The 24,541-nt window shown below is 40.9% G+C and overlaps 1 protein-coding gene across 2 annotated transcripts in view; it reads right to left on the bottom strand.

The window, feature by feature from the left end:
- The window catches only part of PTPN21 (protein tyrosine phosphatase non-receptor type 21), a 36,587-nt gene extending 15,597 nt beyond the window's left edge, over positions 1-20,990 (bottom strand). Inside the window, exons 1-7 of one of the 2 annotated variants that reach the window (XM_075192554.1) lie at positions 20,697-20,990; positions 11,391-11,675; positions 3,023-3,192; positions 2,377-2,474; positions 1,137-1,204; positions 627-697; positions 447-534 (exon numbers count right to left, since the gene is read on the bottom strand). In XM_075192554.1, the coding sequence (XP_075048655.1) occupies positions 447-534; positions 627-697; positions 1,137-1,204; positions 2,377-2,474; positions 3,023-3,192; positions 11,391-11,570 (675 nt within the window). In that variant the 5' untranslated portion in view covers positions 11,571-11,675; positions 20,697-20,990. The remainder of the gene's footprint in view (positions 1-446; positions 535-626; positions 698-1,136; positions 1,205-2,376; positions 2,475-3,022; positions 3,193-11,390; positions 11,676-20,696) is intronic. The other variant, XM_075192555.1, reaches the window with a different exon arrangement.
- Between the last annotated feature and the right edge of the window lie 3,551 nt (positions 20,991-24,541).

Raw genomic sequence — 24,541 nt, forward strand, 5'->3', positions numbered from 1 at the left:
CTCCCACTTCTTGGAAGTCATTTTTCAGGGTGCTCTCCCAGGTCTTGCAGGTAACTATACACATGAAACACCTTAGCAGCGATGCCGAGATCAATAGTGTGCACCACCTCCTTCTAACCTGCAGGGGGCAGTGCAGCAAGCTGCCTATAATGACAGTTGCTCAAAGTCTCAAGTATTCCTATAAACTTTTAAAATGTTTGTCTTGCAATAATTTAACTGTTTATTACAAGTGTTAAACAGTTTCTGTTTGATCCCGCAGTGTAACAGAAACAATGGGGGACATTTGTAAAATCTGGGGCAGGTAACCGGGCAGATTGTGTGGGCGGGGTAAATACTGAGCTGTAGGAGGTTTCTGTAGGAGATTAAGCAGTTTCATGGGGGCGCAGGGACAATAGAACGCTATGTACACATCCTGCAAGCGACACGTTTCCGCTCCGACTAATTACCTTGGCAGGGTAGGTTTCCTCTCCATAATTATCCAGCCTCTCAATCTCCTGCATATACAACATCTCCGCTTCAGGGGGAGAGAGACCCCTAACAAAGCAATTACACAGAGATTACAATGTAAATGCAAAGAGATATACACATATATATATACACACATTATGTGTACGAGACTCTCCTACCTCAGTTTTTGGTGAATCAGGGCCACATTCTGAGTCGCCTCTTCCAGCGTCTTCTCATCCTGAATCCATCCCTAAACACAACAGTTCATTATCAGTCTCTATGGCGCTAGGAATTTGGATGACATATTAGTTCGATACATTTAGACACCTGACTGAGGAATCGCTCCGCTAAAATGTTTTGTGTATTTATCTTGTTTATTGTATATATTTTATTTATATAAATGTTGTTATCTTCCCAATAAAAACAAGTTACTTTGTTGACTATTCTCTACTGTAACTCACAAACAGATGATTTATGTGGGTGCCCATATAGAGGGCAATAAAACTCTGGAAAGGAAAGAATAGGAAATAAAAGGAAGAGTACAACACAGAAACAGCAACAATGTTTCCCTTTTTAAATTAAAAAAAAAAAGTTTCAAAATGATCCAAAACGGAAAATCTCTCTATCACTGGGGGTTTCCTCAGTAACGCTCTGCTGGGTCTCGTAGGGTTAATGCTGAAGGTCCTTACCACAGGAAACAGAGCGTATCGCTGCAGGAAATCCTGAGATTCATACTGATCGTAGTCTCCAAAATCAGCTGCAGAGGGAAAGAGGGAGAAATAAATCAGTAAACAGAGCTGACAAAGCCTGGAAACCACATGGTGATAGGACTGGGTTATTCCATCACTGGAACGCCGCACCCTGTCCTGTTATCATCATTTACACAGCGCTGTACAGATAATCTGTGATCCTCCTCATCGCTGGACTACAAACACATGGGAAACTGAGCCCCCGGGAACCAACAGCCGCTGTGCAACCTGCCCACTGCCCGGCAGTATAAACTGATAATTAAACCTTCAAATATATTGGTATCCGTGGGACAAGCCGTACAATACATATTGATGGACACTCTCCAGAGGGACAGATTATAAAGGAAAATTCAGTTTGTTAAGAGAGACGGCAAAATGCACTGAATCGATTCCTCTGGTTTTCTCTTTAACCATTTTAAAAAGAGCTATTTTAAGGGTCATTTACATATATGAAATAATCAAGAGGTTAAATAAGTTCACTGCACAAATTGATAAAGTTTTATGTTCACAGTCACAATCTCATTTTATGTTTTACTAAACACCGGAAACTGGAAAATAGAAAAAAAAAAAAAAAAATGTAAAAACATCCCAAACTTCAAGTAAAATAAGGGGGGAGTGGGAGCACAATAGAACAGAGTGTGTGTGTCTGTGTGTGTCTGTGTTACATGCAGAAACAAAAGGAACAGAGGACTTTCCGTGAAAAACTAAATCCACGCACAAAAATAATCATTAATGTAAAGGATACTTTAGATTTATTTTATTATTGTTCTCACCTTACTGCAATGAAAACTTAACACTTTCAGTAACACACAAAACTACAGTAAATTCCTATGACAGTACAAACACTGTTTTTGGGAACATATTGTGGTGTAGAATGCGGGAAGAGATTGTGTAACACAGTGTTTCCCAAACCCAGTCCTCACAGACCCCTAACAGTGCAGGTTTCCTGGGTGACCAGTGAAATAATTCTGCCACCTGTGGATCCGTTACATTTTGTCAGTCAGTAATGACTGCACCTGTGCTCCTGCAAGGAGATATGGAAAACATGGAGTGTTTGGGCTCCCTGAGGACTGGGTTTGGGAAACACTGGTGTAACATCACGGAAATAGGGGTATAATAGGACTGTGTCTGTAGGTATGTACCCACACACAGCCAGAAGTGCCCCCCTGCCCGTACTTACCCTGCACAGCCAGACCCGCCAGCTGGATCGCTTGCTCCAACGTGCAGGGGATTTTACCCTCCAAGATGTCCTTCTTTAACTGCAAGTAATACTGGTATCTGCACAAGACAAAATAATAGTACAGGTATGTAATGTGCCTGTGCGCCCATGGTATAACAGCGCTGTACACTATCAGTACCTCTGCAATACCATCTTTCTGTAATTGAATTTACACTACTCCTGTGGCCGGCAGCCATGCCAGAAACTCGTCAAGAAATACCGGTTCTCTCATGGATTCAAAAAGTCCCCAAAAAATGTTGCCATATATTGTGTTTTTTAGTTACTGCTTTTGACTTATATGGCGCCAACATATTACACAGCGCTGCAGAGAGAATCTTTCTTCATTCGCATCAGTGTCCTAGTGGAGCTTACAATCTAATTTCCAGCCACAGTCTTAGTAAAATTCATAGGAGCTTATTGTAAATTATAATGATTCAGATTATTTTCCTTTAAGTCTATTGAATGACACAGACAGGAAGCCTAACTCAGTCTGAAACAGCTGACATCAGAGAACAATAGCTGGTAAATGCAAATGGACAATTTAAATACACTCATCCACACCCACGGTACAATGGTTTACAAGTGTCAGTAAAAGGTCGCTCAGTACCTGGTGATCTCCTGCTGCAGCTGGTAGACAGAAGGAACGTAGTACACTACTCCGAAATACACGGTGGGTTCCAAGGCGTATTTGTCCAACTGTTTCTTCAGCGGTTTGTCCAGATCTACCCATCGCTGCTGGTTCTGCTTGTTGTAATACCACAGACTGAAGTAGGTCACCTGACAACAGACAGACAGTGATAGCGATATTACAGACAGATCCTGTATTCTCTCTGCCATTACTTCATGAAGATTCAAACCCTAGGGGGCGCTCTCACTGGAGAGAACTGAGGACACCTTATATAGAAAGACATTTACACTCACACAATCTGCTTTCATCAAATCTGTGTGGCCTGAACACTCACACAATCTTCCACAACATGGTACGTGAGAGTTTGAGTTTAGATTCTGCTTAAAAATGAAATGATCCTTTAAAAATCAACAGAAGAAGCTGGTGGCCAGTACAGATCACAGTAATCAGTAGATAGGTACAGAGATATGTTACAGAATGAAATATTCCCTGGTGCATATAGAGAAATACAAATCAGTATATAAATATCATATATTTCCGTTCATAAACCATTATCACTATACATTATGCTGTTGACTGTTAAACCATTTTGAACACAATGTTCGTGGTTAATATTTATGTTCAGAAAGTAGAATCAGAGAAGTGGAAAAGGGAACTCGGGGGGAGAAAGATCTTCATGTTCTGATCAGCTGCTTTTTTGTTTTCTAGAATGCAGCAATGACTTGTTTCCAGGGCCGGTGCTAGGGTCCATGGCGCCCTAGGCAAAATCGGCGCCCTCTCCCCCCCCCCCCCCCCTCGCCGCCCTCCTCTCCTTACCTTGTCTCACCACCGCCGCCTCTCTGCTCCGTCTCCTCCCCTCCACTCCACTCACTGACACTAGTGAGTGGAGGGGAGGAGACGGAGCAGAGAGGCGGCGGTAGTGAGCAATAGCCTCTTCTCCCCTCCCCCGTGCATCTGAATGCTGTGCGGCGGCCGTGACAGGTATGGTCAGCGGTTGCCGCACAGTTTTAAAATTAATTTCCAGTTCTGTGGCGCCCTCCAGAGCCCGGCGCCCTAGGCAAGTGCCTAACCTTGCCTAATGGGAGCGCCGGGCCTGCTTGTTTCACACAGAGTAAGTATTGAATACAAGGGCTCCTGAGGTTCAGATGTTTTCGTGACTGAAGATTGGATCCAACTCTCGCCCCCCCCCCCCCCCCTCCCCAAATCTGGAACCATTGTGTAGAAACCACAGGCCGATTCTCATTTCCAGGATCTTATGGTCTATTCATATATGGTCTATTCATATAAACTATCAATATGGCTTTTTCTCGTACATTTTTAGCCACTATGTTGAGTGAAATGAACATACAATTTTGATTCACCGCTTTGTGCCCTTCTTAATGCCTAGATCGCCCCAGCCTGTCTAGGTTATCAGATGGGTCGGCAGCTAATGAAATACTGACTTTAAGGGGCAGATTCAGTTTGGTGCAAGATGCTGTGGTATATTGTCGGCTATTACGGTAAGACATTTCTTCTATGCACCTCTATAGGATGCAAGGAAAAATGAACGGGGATTTCTGTACATTCTCCGACGCGATGCGTCTCCGTAGACTGTTCCAGAGACATCGCGTCACCATGCGCCGAATTGAATCTGTCCCTAAGGGGAAGATTCCATACAACGTGGTGTGCCGTGGAGCACCTCCAGCAGAGATTCCATACAACGTGGTGTGCCGTGGAGCACCTCCAGCAGAGATTCCATACAACGTGGTGTGCCATGGAGCACCTCCAGCAGAGATTCCATACCGTAACAGGCAGCAATGTGCGCAGTCAGACATTGCAGTGGCTCATGGCTTTGAATGAAATCTCCCCCTTACGTGCTGAATTTCTGCACTGTGATATAATGTGATTTTTAATCTCATAATAATTTGATGTTTTGTACCATAATATTGTTTCCTTATAGACTAATATTTTCGCTATGATATAATTCCTACTCTAAGGAATAATGAGAAGATGAAAAGTTGGCTCATTTTCCAGAATTGCAGTTATGACAAAAATTCCAGATAGAAGGAATATCCGTGATATTACAGCCACTAATAGTGACATCTACAGAACAACTAAAACTATCTGTACCACATAGTTCTGTAGGTGTTCCCGTTACCTACGTAGACACTTTGTTGACCGAACCAAAATTCTGCTCAGCAATTAATAGATAAATAACTCTTCTCTGTGGCAGACAGGCTGCACTCTCAGGAATATTTGTTGAGCCAATAAAATATCTCCATCCACTGTGTGTAGGTGACGGGTTAATTACGTTCAAAGAAAAAACAAAAAACCTACACAAAGTAATGTTATATTCAACAATAACCTTTAACAAGTGCATTAGTTCAACTAATATGTCATCGCCTTCCTACTGGAAGCATAATAAAGAGTATTATCAATATGAAAAGCTTTCTGGCCTCCAGCATTTCACACGGAAAAGCATTTGGACGCGCTGGGATATATTCACACAGAGCCCTTTGTTGGACATGGAACCAGCGAGTAGTAAAGCGCCCATTACATCGTATAATCATCACGTGTGCGAGGACGGCTGAGCGAGCGCACGCATATCTCAGGCTGGGTTACCCCACCTGTCCACACCACTCGGCGATACTTCACGCACAGGGGATCTCTCCACAGCGTGTACAGACTTGTCCATACCGGGGGGCTCAGCTTTCCGACAGCGAGGTTAACCCCTTCCCTCCCTGTACTGGAATAACAGTACTACATGAATCTCACTGTGCAGAGATACGATCTCTTATACACAGTGAGCATGATTCATTAAAGAACGTAAATGCTGATACGTGCCGTATTTTGGCGTAGAATCACTCTGCGCTGCCCAGAACTGGACCATACGCCAGAGAACGCAGCAACGTTCAATTCACCTTCAAACTCAAACAACCCTACTACAGCCTATGATTACAAGGGCAGAACGGGGAGGGGACTGGGCGTATGCCCGTAGTCATTGCACAGTGAGGGCCAAGGTCGAGCGCACGCAGCAGCATCAGATTCAAGCTCTGGCTATCTCTAATGTACGCGTTCTTCAGTCGTATCACCTGCACCAGCTACAGGTCGGGTGTAAGTGCTGATAACCAGTGATGACGGTTTGCAATCAGGAGTAACTGTAAAAATGTATTTTGTGTACAGTAGACATTAATAACATCCTAATAAATGTAATGTTTGCTTTGTTTATGTTTTGTTAATAATGACTACACTATTACAGGTGACATTAAGCGATTTCTTTTTCTGCATGTTCTAATGGGACTTAATATTCAACATATGTATAGGACGTATCCTGCAGTGTGATGTCTGTTAGAGCAGAGCGGACCTAGACCCGTATTCATCACCAGACATATCTTCACATCCGTTGAATACGGATGAGCATATGCCCATTTTGAGTTCGTAAAAAAAACTAAACGCAAATTACGTCTGTTTTGCGTTCCATAATGAATCAGGCCCAGAATATAATGCATCACACATACATACTAATATCTATAATATAATATATATATATATATTAAATATAAATTATATTATAGATATTAGTATGTATGTGTGATGCATTATATTCTGGGCCTGATTCATTATGGAACGCAAAAACAATGGGATATAGATATATATATATATCTCCCATTGTTTCTCTAGTAACATAACAGAGCCCTCGTCCTACACTGATGAGCTTTGTCGTGCTATGGATGTTCAGTGTGCAAAGCACCAACTCAGAACTGCCATTTAAATTAAATTCCCAGAAGCCTCTCTGGCTCACGGGGAAAGCGCTGTGCACATGTGTGTAAACACTTTCTCCATTCCCTGGCAGTGTTAGGTGTCGGTCAAGAGGGTAAATACTTTGTTTAGGAGGGGGGAGAGGGCATCAACGCAAGCACTCCCAGCATAGTAAATAAATTAGTGACATTGATAGCTACTGCGCTGGGGTCATAAAAATACAGAATTTAAACTAGCAGTAACTTAATTACAGATATGACGTGTCAGCAATCCTCCTCCTCTTTGCCTGCATGTGATGTATAGTATACAATGTATCATTCCCTACCTAGACCATGTATCATTGTCCTAATTGAAGGACAGTACAAGGCTGGAGTCTCTAATGGTCCATAACAAACAGACAAAAGTGTGTACATGTTTAATCAGGGTATAGGAACATATTTGTCTATGCTACAGGACAGAGTGTACCCAATCCCTACATACACTGGAACATGCAGTTTATCCAGCTGAACCACTATTCATAAAAATGTAGTTTACAACAGGGGGTAAATGTATCAAGCTGAGAGTTTTCCAGCGGGTTTGAAAAGTGGGGATGTTGCCTATAGCAACCAATCAGATTCTAGCTGTCATTTTGTAGAATGTACTAAATAAATGATAGCTAGAATCTGATTGGTTTTTCAAAACTCTCAGCTGGATACATTTACCCCCTAGGAGTCCATAACTATGTGCTTTGTGCCTCAGTGAAGTAAACAGTAGAAACACTTTGTAAAAAAAGTAAACAAAAAAGTAGTTGTAAGATATTTGGAGTATATGGACAATATTTTGGATTACAGGTACAGCACTTAATTTGGGGGATCTACAAAGCTTTTCCCCAACTTAGTTTTCATGCAACGTTTAAAGTATCATCTAAGGATCTGCTACAATGTAACTCCAGATGACACAGCCCTACAGGAATGATGTGAAGACATATTTAGCAGCTATGTACCAGGCTGGCATGTTAATCTGCCACCCAGATCTCTTAGTCATCGGCCACTTGGGCACTGAATCAGAGACATAGAAACCCACATTCTCCGGCTATAAGTTCCCCAAGAGTAACTGGCTGCTCTCATCTCCACAGGACAACGAGGTGATTGTTACATCAGCCACAGATCAGCCGGAGAATGATCGCTCAGAGCCGCAGCCGCGCTCGCTCAGCGCCCAGGAATGTCGCACAATGTAGCTGCGCATTCCGCGCGTGTTTTACATCTGGCCGAGTATCTGGGACGGAGCAGCTTTGTCTCTGGGCAGCGGCCGCTGTGCAAACAGAGGGTCAGATTACCACAGTGCGGAGTAAGGAAAGTGTCGCTGTGACGCACGATGTAGTAACACGCCCCACGCTGCGACTCGCAGGTAACAGCTTCTGTAGATGGGAGGAGGGGCAGCGGAGCTCCACATTTACTTATCAGCACTAAAAGCAGATGGGAATTTACCTCCCGGCACACTGCCATATTCTACAGTGCTATCCGGTACCAACTCTGCACGCAGCGATAACTCTGCGCTTCTGCTGCGCGCAGCCGCAGATGGCACCTAGATCTGACGGGGTCAGGACGGAGGGGAGAGGGGCACCTAACTACTGACCACAATCTGGCCAAGTATTAAGTCAACAGGTATCTCACCTACTGCCCCTCACACTGCATGCACCAAAGTCCGATATACCTGCAAATAAGCTAGAAAAGTTCCCGATGACGTTTCAAACTATAAAAACTATATCAACAGCTGTCCCCAGGGGGTGCAAACCTCCCCTGATAAGTAAATCAATTAGTCAAGTTATCCACTGTGCTTGATATAGACCAAACATTCTACTAAAGAATTATTTCAATTATATTATTTTTAAAAAAAAACCACTCAATTATGTTAGTGATAAACATAGAATATATCATTTAATTAGCATCTAACATACAAACTACATATAATATATATATATATATATATATATATATATATATATATATATATATATATATATATGAATCCTTGATGTTATATATTAAACAACCTCTTTTAAACAAACAAGGAAAACATAAGTATGTACGTTTGTAACAATTTGGTTATTATCTTAAATAGATTGTGTGTTTACCTTGTTTGTTTAGAAGAGTTTATTTAATATATAACATCAAGTATTTGTTTTGTTTTTTACATATGTGGTTTGTATGTCAAATGCTAATTAAATGGTATATGCTGTTTATCACAGACATAAGTGTGTTTTTTTAGCAGTATAATTGTAATCTTTCTTTAGTAGATTGTTTGGTCTATATTAAGCGCAGTCCCTGTACCCGGCGCTTGTTCAGATACCCACTGTAGTTAGAGCAGAGAATTATAACAAGGGGACAACACATCGCTAATAAATAAAAAAAAATGCTCCAATAGTAATTAAAACAATATCAAAACAAATAAAAATGTTATCAAAAAAGAAAGACACCAATCTGTAATAACACATCAGCAGCATTTTACACAATCGTTACACTCTATTACAAACAAATCTGAAAATAAAGCAGGAAGGATTTGGGGGCCACAGGTGAAGGCTAAGAGTGCCATCATTTCTTTTCAACACCCACTACCACATTTCTTTGAACGTCCATCCCAATTTATCTCCGAATTTGATGAATAAATATACTGCCACTAGTGTATCAGGTCTCCTTTTTACCATATTGCAAGCTGTTGTCCTCTGTTATCAAGACTTTATTCTCAGCAAGTTTCTTAGTACTGTCCTTCACTATGTGGACTGACAGGAAGTCTAATATGGAAGAGAGAAAATTCTTCCCCCATAATCAAACCCTTATCTCAAATATCTTTATAGTTTGGAGATTTTCCTGGAAACATTAGATATATATCCATAGATGAGCTGTTACCTAAGATCTCACAGCCAACAGCTACACACATATAAACAAAAGAGAAGAAACTGTTTCAGATGAAAACATGAACCGAATCCAGTGCCTTTCATGCATAAGATCATACGATTTTTGGAGCAGAAACCTCATTCACTGTATCCCAGAATTTTTAGATAAAAACCTTCTCCACAACATAATCATAGTGCACGTTACTGCAGAAGGAGACAAGCTGCGGTTTCCAGCAGTTGTGGAACTAATAGTGCCAGCATGACCTGTCAGCATCTGTTGTAGACTAATGAGGACAAATATCTGATTGTTTTCAGTGGTTTACAAGATATAAATGCTATTGGCATCAGATTATTAAGCGTTAGTATTAACCATGAAGTGATTGTGACAAGATGTTTACTGGCAGTTACACACTAAACCACCTGTACAATATACTTACACTGCGCTACAGAGAAACCCACAAACACTTATTATAAACAGATTTATTTCATAATAAAGTGAAAGTTAGAAACCAAAAGAAGTTTTGCTGTAGCCAATAGTATCCAGAATAACAAATATTCTAGTAGACTGCCAACAGCTCAAATCTGATTGGTTGCTATGGGTTACAGCGCTGCAGGGCTCTTTGCCCCATATTACATAATACATCTCATATTAATCAATAACCAAAGACAAATTCTGTCATTCAGCAACAAAGCAGCTGGACGGCTAAAACGCCAACGGCCTAACGCACAAACATACGCTGGTCTTAGGACCGCCGATCACCAGGCTCACCCTATGGGTGAGCCAATCATATACCCCAACTAGAAGATATTCCCATAACAGTTCAGTGATGTAAGTGACTGGAATGTGATAGTGTTACAATGTAGCAGTATGAGAAGTGGCGGTGTGACATATCCCGTATACCCCCACCTCCATCACTGTGTGTATATAATGTAAGTGACTGGAATGTGACAGTGTTACAATGTAGCAGTAGGGGAAGTGGCGGTGTGACATATCCCGTATACCCCCCACCTCCATCACTGTGTGTATGTGTGTGTATATAATATAAGTGACTGGAATGTGACAGTGTTACAATGTAGCAGTAGGGGAAGTGGCGGTGTGACATATCCCGTATACCCCTCACCTCCATCACTGTGTGTATGTGTGTGTATATAATATAAGTGACTGGAATGTGACAGTGTTACAATGTAGCAGTAGGGGAAGTGGCGGTGTGACATATCCCGTATACCCCAACTCCACCACTATAACAATTTCTAATTCACTTCCCGAGGGTCCGACACATTGCACTGCAGTGAGAACATATTTTTTCTGTATTTCGCAATGTTTTGTGTTTGTTTTTTTTGTTTTGTTTTTTTAAAGCGCTCATAATTAATTAGATAAAAATATAAAAATCAGGACATCCAGCTTTCTCCACCCCATACATCTGTTTAGGAACTTATTCCGATTTGTCCTGTTAATTTGTCTTCATTAGGAGATTATGGGAAAATAAAGTATAGAGTCAAAGATTCTGGATGTAAAACAAACAGTCGGTGATTGAATCACCAGAACACATAGAAGCTGTACACGCACTGCTAGATTGGTCCATGAGGTATAAGTGTACGGGTCACACATGTGAGGATCACCTCATACAATACACTTATAAAATAAGAACAACTGCAGGGCTCATTGTCTGACAGCAGATGGAGGGAATCAGCTAGTGTGAAACTACAAGTCCCAGCATGCCATTACACCGTGCTCACCTCTCTGAGCTCCAGCCTCTGAGCCACGGCCTCCAGACACTCCTGGCCCGAACTCTCCACCGACAGAGTGAACTCCACAAACTCATTGTTGAGCAGCTGAATCCGAGCCACGAGGCAGCTCTTGCTGGACACTGTGTACCTCCGCGTCCGCTTCAACTTCAGCCCGAATGGAAGCGGCATCTTCCCAAAGAGAGCGATCAGCTGGAGCGTTCCGGGCCTCCCCAGATCATCCAGCCGCCATTAAATAGAGCAAAAAGAATCTGCATGGAGGAAACATTCAGGACCCTGCGAAAAGACAGAACACAGGTCAGCAAAAATGGACATTATATAGAATGTTTTTTATTTATTTTTTGAAATATGTTTGATAGGATCCTTCTTAAAGTCGCACACCAATTGTAAAGCGCAGCGGAATGATGACTATATATAAATAAAATGTTAACAAATATTAACTCAAGACTACCCATTATTTAATAAATAAAAATCCACAATGAACATTTCTTGATACAGTCAATTGAACAATCATTCATCTTATCATTAACCCTTTCAGGCAGACTATCCAGTCACTAGGAACCAGTGACATCACTGAGAGTGCAGCCTACCCAGTCACTAGGAACCAGTGACATCACTGAGAATGCAGCCTATCCAGTCACCAGGAGCCAATGACATCACTGAAAATGCAGCTTATCCAGTCACTAGGAGCCAGTGACATCACTGAGAGCGCAGCTTATCCAGTCACTAGGAGCCAGTGACATCACTGAGAGCGCAGCTTATCCAGTCACTAGGAGCCAGTGACATCACTGAGAGCGCAGCTTATCCAGTCACTAGGAGCCAGTGACATCACTGAGAGCGCAGCTTATCCAGTCACTAGGAGCCAGTGACATCACTGAGAGCGCAGCTTATCCAGTCACTAGGAGCCAGTGACATCACTGAGAGCGCAGCTTATCCAGTCACTAGGAGCCAGTGACATCACTGAGAGTGCAGCCTATCCAGTCACTAGGAGCCAGTGACATCACTGAGGCACTGCCTGACTGATAATCATGAGGTGCTGGCTACTAGTGAATGGATAGGCTGCATTCTCATGAAGAGTTGTTTAACCCACGAAACGGCCCCCACGTATAAGCAGCTGGTCCAATGAAACCAGCTATTCCGATAACCACAGAAACACATAATACATTTTTTACTTCTTTGCAAATCATCAAACTTCCTTCAGGACACAGAACTGAGAGGAGAAATCTAAGGATTCACTTTCTCCCCTCAGTGCCGACTACTGTACATAAAGCGTTTTATCAGCACTCTTTACAGACAGAGTAATTCCCTGTTACTCACCCTATATATTTCATTCAGCAGTTATGTAACTGTACCGGCTAACAGGTGATACTGATATTTATAGAAGTAACATGAGTCAGACAGGTTATTTTAGGACCTGTAAATCCACTGAAACATATGAATAACTGGTTAAATATTTGCATAATTTACTTACTATATGCTGTCTATTAGAATAGTCCGATCTCTCTCGGTGTCGGCTTTTTCTCCTCTCACACTAGAGATTATTTTAGGGTCGTAGTCTATGACAGCCGCCCATCTTAAGACCCGCTCCCGTTCATTATACAACTATAACGCTACGTCCACTTTTTATTGTGGGGTGTAGGAGTTAATGAGAGCAAGTAGCAGTGCGAGACATCACGCTTTTGTCAGGGTTCTCTCTCCAATGTCACCAGCAGGCCCCCCGACCCACCCCAAAAAATGTCTGCTTGGACGCAAGCATAGGTGGGAGGTCACTTCCACCTGGGTGGGCTTAACTGCATGCACGTAAACAGGATTATCATTTCTAAAAGCTGTTTTCTCTCATATGGAGGGTCTCTGAGTGCGTCAGGTAACATTGTGTGAAATTGGGGAATTTGGACCCTTTGAAGCAGCAAAGTTCATTCAGGAATTCCAAGATGTGTGAACTCACTTACTCATCTTTATTGTGTTTCTGCGATTGTTAAAAGCAACAATATACACCACAAAAAAACAATTGTCCGACATCTTGTTCTGTACAGTCAACATGAGACATTTAAAGTTTTATTTGCAAACACTGTGAAAATGTGTTAAAAGGTCTGTCACATACCTGAGCCTGCTTGACCTGTGTCTAATCACAGCACAACAAAACCTAATCTGTATAACATTATTAAATTTTCACTTTATTTATACCGCACGCTTAATATTGCCACCACCAAGAGTTGATTCCAAACTTAAATCAAAAAACTTAAGTTAACCAGAGTAATTGTAAAACAAACAAACCCCTGTATTTCAGTTATGTAGCATTATAATAACCAAGCTAACTAGCACATGAATTTCTTAAGATCACAAAGACAGAACATTATTAAATGGAGTTTAATAGGACACAACTCCATCTCCAGTGCTGCATTTATAGACTATAAATGATTCTAATGACTGCAGAGTTTAGTGCTTACCAACACTGCGTTCAGAACTATGAGCCACAACTACCGTGGACAAAGCCGTTCTTGCTGTAAACTCCATTGATAGCATAACCAGTGTGAGAATGTATTAAGAACAGTCTGGCAAAGGTAGCGGGCTTGTGTATGATATATGGAGGAAGTACAGACTGGTGTATTATCAGTGACAATTGATTTTTGCTTTGCTTGCAAGTTTTACATTACAATATTGTTGGCTTCTAATTTCAGGCCCTGGCTTGTAACTTTTGTATCAATCTGTTGAAGCCTGCATTAAATGCAACATTTCCTGTAGTAGTGTTGTGTACCCCTCAAAGGATCAATCAGAGGAGGTTTTGTTAATCTCCTTACAGAAGTCTAGACACAATCGTTAGTTGGATTTATCCATCTGTTCTGAGAGGAGCTCAACAAGGGAGCAGAAGACCGGACACATAGATAAACACACAGTCAGTGGCCACTTTATTAACTACACATCGACGTGTTCTTGTGACATGGTGTGTCATCCTGCTGGAAGCAGCCATTAGTAGATGGGTAGACTGTGGCCATACAGGGATGCACATGGTCAGCAACAATACTCATGTAGGCTGCGGCATTTAGACGATGCTCAACTGGTATTAAGGGGCCTGTGTGCCAAGAAAACTTAACACCACCAGCAGTATGCATTGTTAATGGGTGGATTCATGTTGTTTACGCCAAATTTAGACCCCATTATCTGCATGGCGGAGCTGAAATCGAGATTCGTCAGACCAGGTAGCATTTATCAACTGTCCAGTGTGGGCGAGTGTGTGCCCACTGTAGCCTGTTTACTGTTCTTAGCTGGCGGGTATGAAATCAGGTGTGGTCTTCTGCTGCTAGTTTTTTTAAATTATAAGGTTGCCACTGGATACAGAAATGCATTATAGCGGCCAAATTACACAGATGATTAATAATAATGAAAATAAACTCAATGGATCATTATCAGACAGGTAGATAAAATCAGTAATCAGCCCATGCGTGAAGTCAACCTCACAACCGTTAATTAGCCCATGTGTACATCATTATTGGTGCTTAACTTTTGTGTCCCCTTTCTCCACAGAATCTCACCTTCCTGGATCCTGAACAAAGACTTACACAATCTTTACAATATTGTCTGTTTAAATTTAAACGTACAATCATCAGGTTATTACATGCAACGCTGAATACAGAAAGTTCACCCATACTGAATACACCAAAATGTAAGAGTAATAATTGTAACATTTAAAGCCATTTCTTTCCTTTTATTAACATTTATTTATACAGCACCAGCATTTACACCACATCTAAAAAAAAACACTTAATCAGCGTACAGTTTTCCTCCTATTTAAATACACTCCACTTTCCACTAATTTACAAGACGTCAAGGTTATTAATGCTAGCCCTGGAGACATTAACGAGGTTGTTAATTATAGTGGCTGCACAAATTCTAGTAGTTAGAGACAAATTAATCAAGCTGTATCTTAGATTATTTTCCTATTCTATTATAAAACACAAAAGGTGTTGTTTAAACACACCAAAATCCTGTACAAACAAGATACCCAGCACTGCGACTTATAATAGTCAGAACTTGGTTACTTATAATAATCCTATATAACATTTAGTACTTAGGGCCCCCGTCCATCACTGGTTTTCATTTCAAAATAATAACAGATGTAATAAAACAGCATTTGTTCTGGTTTCACGAAGTACCGACTCCTGTTATTGTACATGTGTGTTCATGTGTCTCCAGCAATAGATTCCATGTTCTATATACAGTGCTCTGAACCCTTACTGGCACCATATAAAGAATGATAATAATAATATTATACTAAGTCATAGAATTCTGGGTACAAGACTGCAGTTCGAGAGCTTACACAAAAGTCATGTAATTACCAAGTGATTTAAAATATTGGCATAATTTACATTGGTGAGAAAATACAGCATTATATAATAATGTAGTGATGTTATCAGCCCTAACAATTTTAATAGTGGTGTTTTGTTCTGTTTTTTTTTCCAAAATGTTGATCAATTCTAACAGTTTAATCCTGAAGTGGATGAACAATGTAGAGATGTAGTGGAGATGTTGCCTATAGCAACCAGATTATAGCTGTCATTTTGTAGAATGTACTACATAAATGATAACTAGAATCTGATTGGTTGCTATAGGAAACATCTCCACTTTTTCAAACCCGCAGCTTGATAAATGTACCCCTAGGAATGGAGGCAGGAGTACTACCCACTGTGATTTAGAGACACATCCTCCTCAGTGGCACAAGAGAGGGTCAGGAAGAATTAATGAATTTATACTGACTTTCTTTATTTCTGGGTGTATCTAAACAAGCACATTGTCCTGGAGGTAAGCGGCACATCTATCCATCGTGGTCACCGAATTCTTGTGGGTTAACAGAGCTGCCAGCTAACGTATCAATCTGTGCCAACCAGCACAAGACCCGTGACTCAGTGCCCTCTCTCTCTCGGAGGTGGGCGTCCGCTGATCTCTCACGGATACAGCTGGTCCCTTACAACGCAGAGCAACTATCACCAGACTGCACATTCCGAGCACGGACACAGTGAATACCTGACCTACCAGCATTATCTGGACAATAACTGGAATGTGCCAAAGCGGCAGTTCTAGTGTATAAATCAGAGCGGATCAGCAAGAGAGAACTTAAAAATATTTTTTATATTTTACAACTTTCGTTTGATAACAGGAAATCCATAAAACTCACTGGAACGAGTTCAATTTGGCGCAAGGGGACAAGATGCGGCTCCACACCGAGACACATCGCATCGGAGGGTCTGAGTCATTAAGGAGAGCAAGGCAACAAAACAAAACAAAAAAAAGCAGTAAAGTTGATCCAGGACAAATCATGTTACAATGCACGGGGTGCAAATTAGTTTCTTTTTTTGCACATAAGATAAATACTGGCTGTTTTTTCATGTAGCACACAAATACTTGATAGCTTTATTTTTACACAAACTTAAAGTTGATCTAGGACAGTGTTGGCTAACCTGTGACACTCCAGGTGTTGAGAAACTACAAGTCCCAGCATGCTTTGCCAATATATAGCAGCTTATTCCTGGGAGGGTATGCTGGGACTTGTAGTTTCACAACACCTGGAGTGACACAGGTTATCAAACACTGGTCTCCTCTGCTTTGCTCTCCTTAATGACTCAGGCCCAGAGTTATTACAGAAATCGTAACTCATTTTCCTTTGCCTCCTGTAAAATCCTGCAATACGCATAAGCGAAGTTCAGCAGCACAATGAAAGCAAAAATGTGCATAGATTTCTCTACCATAATAACCAGTTGTGCGAGTAGCTGCAATTTGCACAAGGCTCTAACAGGACCAAGTACTGAGTTAAATCTGCCCTATTGGTTACAAAAAAAAAAAAAAAAAGTGGATTCTGAGTTTTGTTTTTCTTTTATTTGCAATCTACACTTTGTTATGTGTTTCATTTTGAAATGACAGCGTATAAAAATACAAACAACGAAAAGTGTTCGATAATAAAAATAAACAACCATCAATAATAAATATCAGACATGGAAACATCCTCAGTCAATTATCACAAACATTTAGTCTGATCTAAGTAAATAAAATATGAAGGGCTGGGAAGGGAAGGAGTGCCTTATGTATATATCAACAAAAAGGAAAGTTACATTTTACACTCGATAATTTACAATATAGAGCTCAAGTTGGAGTTAATGAAAACCAGTATCGTAGTCAAAGGTCTATGTAGTACATTGGGTCATCTATTGTCAATATGGTAAGAAAAACAAAAAAAACAGGGACAGAATATTGTGACGCGGTTGAAGTTGGAAAGATAAACGTAAAACAAACATATCTTCCGATAGAACCAAATGTATCTACTTTTCCTGGTAATCGTTAAGCATCTGTTTCCATAGGAAGCTCCCAATGTACACTTCTTATGAATACCGAGCAGAGGAGAATGCTCAATGTGCCTTAATGAGAACCTGTCACTTATTAGATAATACTGGTAGTTACATAATGCTATTTGTACACAAATATGTTCACTCCCTTTGCTCGGGAGAGAACCTGCATGCAAATATGAATCCTCAGCTCCAGAGTCCTCCTTCATATTGATCTCTACTCACTCCCAGGATCCGGGCTAACAAGCAGCAGAGACGTCAACTAGAGGCGCAGGGCCTAGCGGTACAACGCAAAATGTGGGGCAACTCTCAAGCCGAGGATCCACTTTTGCATACAGCGTGCACTTTTTTTTGTTATATTTTCTATTTAACAAAGAAAGCAAATACTGCCATTTTTGTACAATTAGGTAGTTCTTTAGGCCCCATAGAGAATAAGAATTACCTAAAAATTACAGGCTCTCTATATCCCCCCACACATTTTTAAAATTTCCATCTATTGCATTCTGTACTATCAATAAACAGATAAGACAAACACGTTGAGATTGTAAGCGATTGCTTCAAATAACAGTTTGTATCTGCCTGGCTGCATTACATGTATGAAGCAGGATAGTTCTGTGACCCTTGCATGTCAGTCATTCAATTACAAAGCACACACTTCAATGTGGTCACTTCTGGATGAAAAGTCCCCACAAATCAAGATGGAATAATCCACTGATTGACCCTGAACATTTAATTGTACAACTGTACAAATGAAATACATTGATTTTGTTAACAATTCAATATAGATGGATTGGATTAATGAATGTAAGTAATTGTCAGAATGGAGAGAGCTGTGTCAGTTCCTTAATCACCCCTATCTGTGTCACAGTTCAGACTTAACACCCCCCATTCCAAAAATGTTCTGAAGGTTCTAAGGCATACTGGATAGACCAATTTACATTTCGAACTAAGTTAAGATTTTGGTCTTATATATAGAAGTATTGTGCTCCACCCCAATTATTTAATGAATGTAAAAAGGAAAAAAATGGAAACTGGGCTGCAAGTGGGGGGTGACCACATTGTGTAAACAAAAAAACATTAATTCTCTGTACTAGAAGACATCATTAATGCTATATTAGAGAAATCAAGCTGTACTCTGTATTAAAAACAGGGAACGTTACCACACTTTGCGATACCTGTTAAGCTGACCAACTCCTGCCAAAGTCTAACGCTAGTCCGAATCTAAATATAGATGAATTTAATTTTAACATGATAATTGCTATGCTTTTTAACTAGACTGAGCCTTACCTTCACATAGCTTTAAAAGGCAAGTACTCCCCATACAATAGAAACTATAAGAAACCACAACAACATTTGCTCCTGTATATCCTATACTATTGTAAACATATTAAAAAAAATAATGCAAAAGCTCTGTCCATTAACACTGTAGAAGACACAAACACAGAATTGTTTTCTCTGTAAACACATCAAAGTGTTTTTACTACTCACTGGCACTTTCTAAACACTAATTACGCTGCTTCACATAGAAGTGTAACATTTACAGGCAAATTGCAACAGAATGAAAACAAAAAATCACCTATATCTGTCTGCAGAGGATCAGAGCTCCAACAAAAGACCCTCCAGCTGTCACTTTCATGGTGGGTACCACTGTGCCCCTCTTATCTTTACAATATCAAAGTCAGCTACATATATTTCATATTTGCTGGCCCACAGAAAGGGCAAAGTGCCCTGACCGGACCAGAATAACCCCGATGGTGGTACAGCTCTTAATTTAGACCATAAAACCCCCGGCCAGACTTCCAAGAAAGCCCCCTGGATCCATGGAGACATCTGCCACCCATTCGACAGTTCCAACATCCAGAGATCAAGGGCTAGATTTACTAAGCTGCGGGTTTGAGAAAGTGGGGATGTTGCCTATGGCAACCAATCAGATTCTAGCTGTCATTTTGTAGAAGGTACTAAATAAATGAAAGCTAGAATCTGATTGGTTGCTATAGGCAACATCCCCACTTTTTCAAACCCGCAGCTTAGTAAATCTAGCCCCAAGAGTCGCACAGCAGGCAGCAGAGACAGTGTAACTCTGTGGCAGCAGCTACAATGTAACTCTGTGGCACAAGCTACAATGTACCTCTGTGGCACAAGCTACAATGTACCTCTGTGGCACAAGCTACAATGTACCTCTGTGGCAGCAGCTACAATGTAACTCTGTGGCAGCAGCTACAATGTAACTCTGTGGCAGCAGCTACAATGTAACTCTGTGGCAGCAGCTACAATGTAACTCTGTGGCACAAGCTACAATGTAACTCTGTGGCACAAGCTACAATGTAACTCTGTGGCACAAGCTACAATGTAACTCTGTGGCACAAGCTACAATGTAACTCTATGGCACAAGCTACAATGTACCTCTGTGGCACAAGCTACAATGTAACTCTATGGCACAAGCTACAATGTAACTCTATGGCACAAGCTACAATGTAACTCTATGGCACAAGCTACAATGTAACTCTATGGCAGCAGAGACAATGTAACTCTATGGCAGCACAGACAATGTAACCCTATGGCAGCACAGACAATGTAACCCTATGGCAGCACAGACAATGTAACCCTATGGCAGCACAGACAATGTAACCCTATGGCAGCACAGACAATGTAACCCTATGGCAGCACAGACAATGTAACCCTATGGCAGCACAGACAATGTAACCCTATGGCAGCACAGACAGTGTAACCCTATGGCAGCACAGACAGTGTAACCCTATGGCAGCACAGACAATGTAACCCTATGGCAGCACAGACAGTGTAACCCTATGGCAGCACAGACAGTGTAACCCTATGGCAGCATAGACAGTGTAACCCTATGGCAGCACAGACCATGTAACCCTATGGCAGCACAGACAGTGTAACCCTATGGCAGCACAGACAATGTAACTCTATGGCAGCACAGACAATGTAACTCTGATGTTACCTGTTGCACAGATCCGGAGGTTTGAGCCTCACTCAGGAGGTCTCTGTAGGATGGGGGGCGCTGATCTCCTGTTTTCCTGGCTGCAGAGCCTGTGTTTGCATTACAAGCTGCTCTCCCCCAATCACCCCAAATCTGACTCCCAGCCTCCAGCAACACTGACTACTGCACACTTCCTGTCTGAGAGAGCTGGCATGAGATCAATGCGCGCTGTGATGCGGCAACAGAGGAGGGGGTTGTGGGGTAAAGACTCAAAACCAAGGCTTCCCCTAGTGCACAACCTAGCCTGCTAAATGCAGACTGTGCACCAGCTGCGGTGGTCCGGACAAGCAGACACTATTTAATGAGCCTGGAGGTAGGGGGTGAGATGTAGTCCTGCGCGGAGGGATCTTGGGTGGCCACACTATGAGTACTGCCCATGATGTCAGTGGGTTGGAATGCCAGGCTCTGGGAATGTCAGTGATGGGACAGCTGCTCTCCAGCTAGGGCACATTACAGAAATAGAGGACTATTTAACAAATAGGAGGCAATCCGGGCAACAACATGTGATTTATTTGCTCTGGGCTTTGGCTGGCAGCAGTGGTAGTGAGTTTGTGAAGAGGTCAGTCTGATACAGGCTCTGTCACTGCAAATCCCCAAACTAAAATACTACAGTCCTTTAAATAAAAGTAGTGAACTGAGCTGACCGGAGCTCCTGTATCTTGCCCAGTATCCACAAACCCACAGTATTAATATCACTTCAACAGGATTATATATCAGCCCAGCAATATTTATTTCATGATTTTCAAATTGCTTATTTAGAAAACACAATAAGGTGTTGCATGCAGAAACAGACACATATTATGCACATTTGCAGGATGCAGCCAATTCGTTTCTGCAAATGGAAAATAAAATATCATGATCTCTTGCCTTTTGTGCTATCAATATTGTGCATTTTAGTCACTTTACAAAGAATAATTGTAGTCTTTCCTTTTGCATTTCACAATAAATTGGCACTGTTCCATTGCTGCCTATAGGTGACATTTTAGTTGATCTTAACAGCAAGAAGGATGTCAGACACATACTGCAAAACAACATGTGAAAATAAAATGTAGATTATATAGATTAAAGATCATTTTATTAACCAATCATTTTTTTTCATTAAATGTACTCTGTTTTTTTGTTGTTGTTGCATATTTTCCAGTGGTGCATTGTTTCTTTGTAAAACAGTAACTTTTAATGCAATTGTATTGTCCAAATCCCTGCAATGAATATTTTTCGGAGGGAAGATGCTCAGAATTCCTTTGTTGCGCCTGTGGTTGAACTGTCATGTATAATGGTTATATATTATGTTACAGGATTAGATCTGATCTCTGCAGTCCCTTTCTGTAGTTCTCTGTATCCTGATGTGCGCCCAGGGGACAGGTAGGTCGTTATGTGAGTGTTGTGTATCTGGTTATATTGCTTTCAAACCACAATGAAAGCAGAAGGTTTCTCCTGGCGATGAGTCTGTCTCTGACAATCCTAAATATGTGTTATGCATACTTCTAGGATTACTCATTGTTTACCGCAGAAACGCTGCTATTAACTGCATTCTCTAAATCTCCCATCGCTTTCTGTTTCACAGTTATTCATCTATTGGATCTTTTCTAAAGATAAACTCTTGTAAATAATAAAATGACCGACAAAGATGAGTTGCCCCAAGGGCTTACACTCTATAACAACTAAGACATTGTTACTGTCAATTTTTCTGCTCTGTTCTTATATTACAGAGCTCTACTCTGAGAAAGAGCAATACATTTAGTATAAGTTGCAGGAGGGTATTTTAAAGTCCATAATTTACTGTCTTCTGTCGTGGTAGAATCCTTTCAGTCATATACCCTGATAATAAAGATGGATTACTCATTTAAAGGGCTGAGAATACCAACAAAACCACACGTCTGATGGTGCGTCATGGCTTTTATTTGTACAGAACAATACATTATCAGGGATTGTGATCTCAGTTTAGAATTATAATTGAATTTGGCTACAAAGTGTTTGGGGAGTTCCTTGTCTCATTCAGTGAGAACACTGGAATTATTAGATGTACAAGACACCCTCTAGTGATTACATCTCCAAGTATGAAGAATCCTTCCACCTATAATTATTTCTCGCCCACCAAGTAACATAATTGTGGACCCCTAAAGTACGTGAGTACCCCCCCATCAGGCTATATTGTATATATACAATCAGTGCCAGAGATACAATATGACTCCCTTTAAAGGATTTAAACTGCAATTCTCCACATACAGGCAACATAAATGAAACACTTTAGTAAATGAGGTATACAAAGTATATTGAAAGCAAGTACTTATACACCTGAGTTAACTATCTCCCATGATATTTAAGGTTATGTATAAAACTGCTGGGTAAGCCTAGTTGCTCAATACTGTTGCTATTATGTCTAGAGGAAGAGACCTCTGAGATATTGAAAGAGGGGTGATCGATGGGACATGTTGTGGCTTCACTCTGGTTACTCTCGGATAATATTGGGTGTAGGCAATTGTGGAACTAGCGACTTTGCAGGGAGTGTGGAGGTTGTGGGTCAATGGAACGACGGTACCGCTGCCACTGGTGCGAGCATACACAGTGCTGTACAGAAAATGTTTATTATCACATCAGTGCCTGTCGCAGTGTAGTTTACAATGTAACACTCCCACAACACATTAACACACATACGTATGTCTTTCTCCATAGAAGAGGAAATTGATTTACTGCACTCACCTTTATCAATATAATAAAGAACACTAAGATCTTCTTTAATGCAATATAGTTGCATTAAAATGCACAACGTGTTATAAATATGTGTCACAATCAGCACTCACCTGAGCCTGTGTGACGTGTGTGTGTGTGACCAAGAGTTAATCACAATGCAACAACCTGGTTTGTCTAAAAATTATTAAATCCCCACTTTTTCTGTAACACATCACTATCAATTCAAAACTGCCACCACCAAGGTTTGTTTCAAAAGCTGCCACTCTTACAGGAAGTCTTCGGCCCTACCCTATCGCAAAACTACAATCAGAACTTAAAACAACCAGAGTTAATGTTACCTCAACACTCACCGGTACTATGTAGTGTTGGAATAGCCAAGCTATCTAGCACATGAGGTCGTTAGAACACGGAGACAGAATGTTATTAAATGGAATTTATTAAGGCAAAATAGCCACAATGCTTAAAAAAATAAGATAATAAAAAACAATAATATTAGGCAAAAGAGTTTCTGTGACATAAAAAGGAATAATGACAGAAAATGAACCCACTTCTATATATTTGCCTGGGAGAGGCGGAATGGACAAATCTCAATTTTATCTAAATGAGGCCCTATGTCTCTAGAGAGATCCTCTATCCTACTTGGGGAACCTTTCTCAAACTGCTGCAGTGTCTACATTTGAAAGTGCTTAAAGTTACCCTCCATATATACATATAATTTGTACTAAATAATTCTATATAATCGAGTCATAAACCTGATCTTTCCATATTAGAGGCTGTTGTGTATTACAGCACTGATATAACTATTTGTATGTACATAAAGTAGAAGTTTCCTGAATTAAACAATTATAGATAACAATAATTTGAATTTGGTGACTATTTTAGATCACAGGCAGTTGCTGGTGTCAGGTTTTATAAATTACTAATTATAAGAGTGATAATCTGACTACAGTAATATATATAAATATATATATATATATATATATATACACAGACACAGATAGTTTGGTCAGCACAGGGCAGATTGATTGACAGTTGGGGGGAGGGACTGTACGTTCTGCAGTTGGGTCATGTGACACCTGGTGCTGCAGTGTCTCCTCCGCTCCGCCTGGTGTCGC

Source organism: Mixophyes fleayi, chromosome 12, assembly GCF_038048845.1.
Source record: "Mixophyes fleayi isolate aMixFle1 chromosome 12, aMixFle1.hap1, whole genome shotgun sequence".
Lineage (NCBI taxonomy): Eukaryota > Metazoa > Chordata > Amphibia > Anura > Limnodynastidae > Mixophyes > Mixophyes fleayi.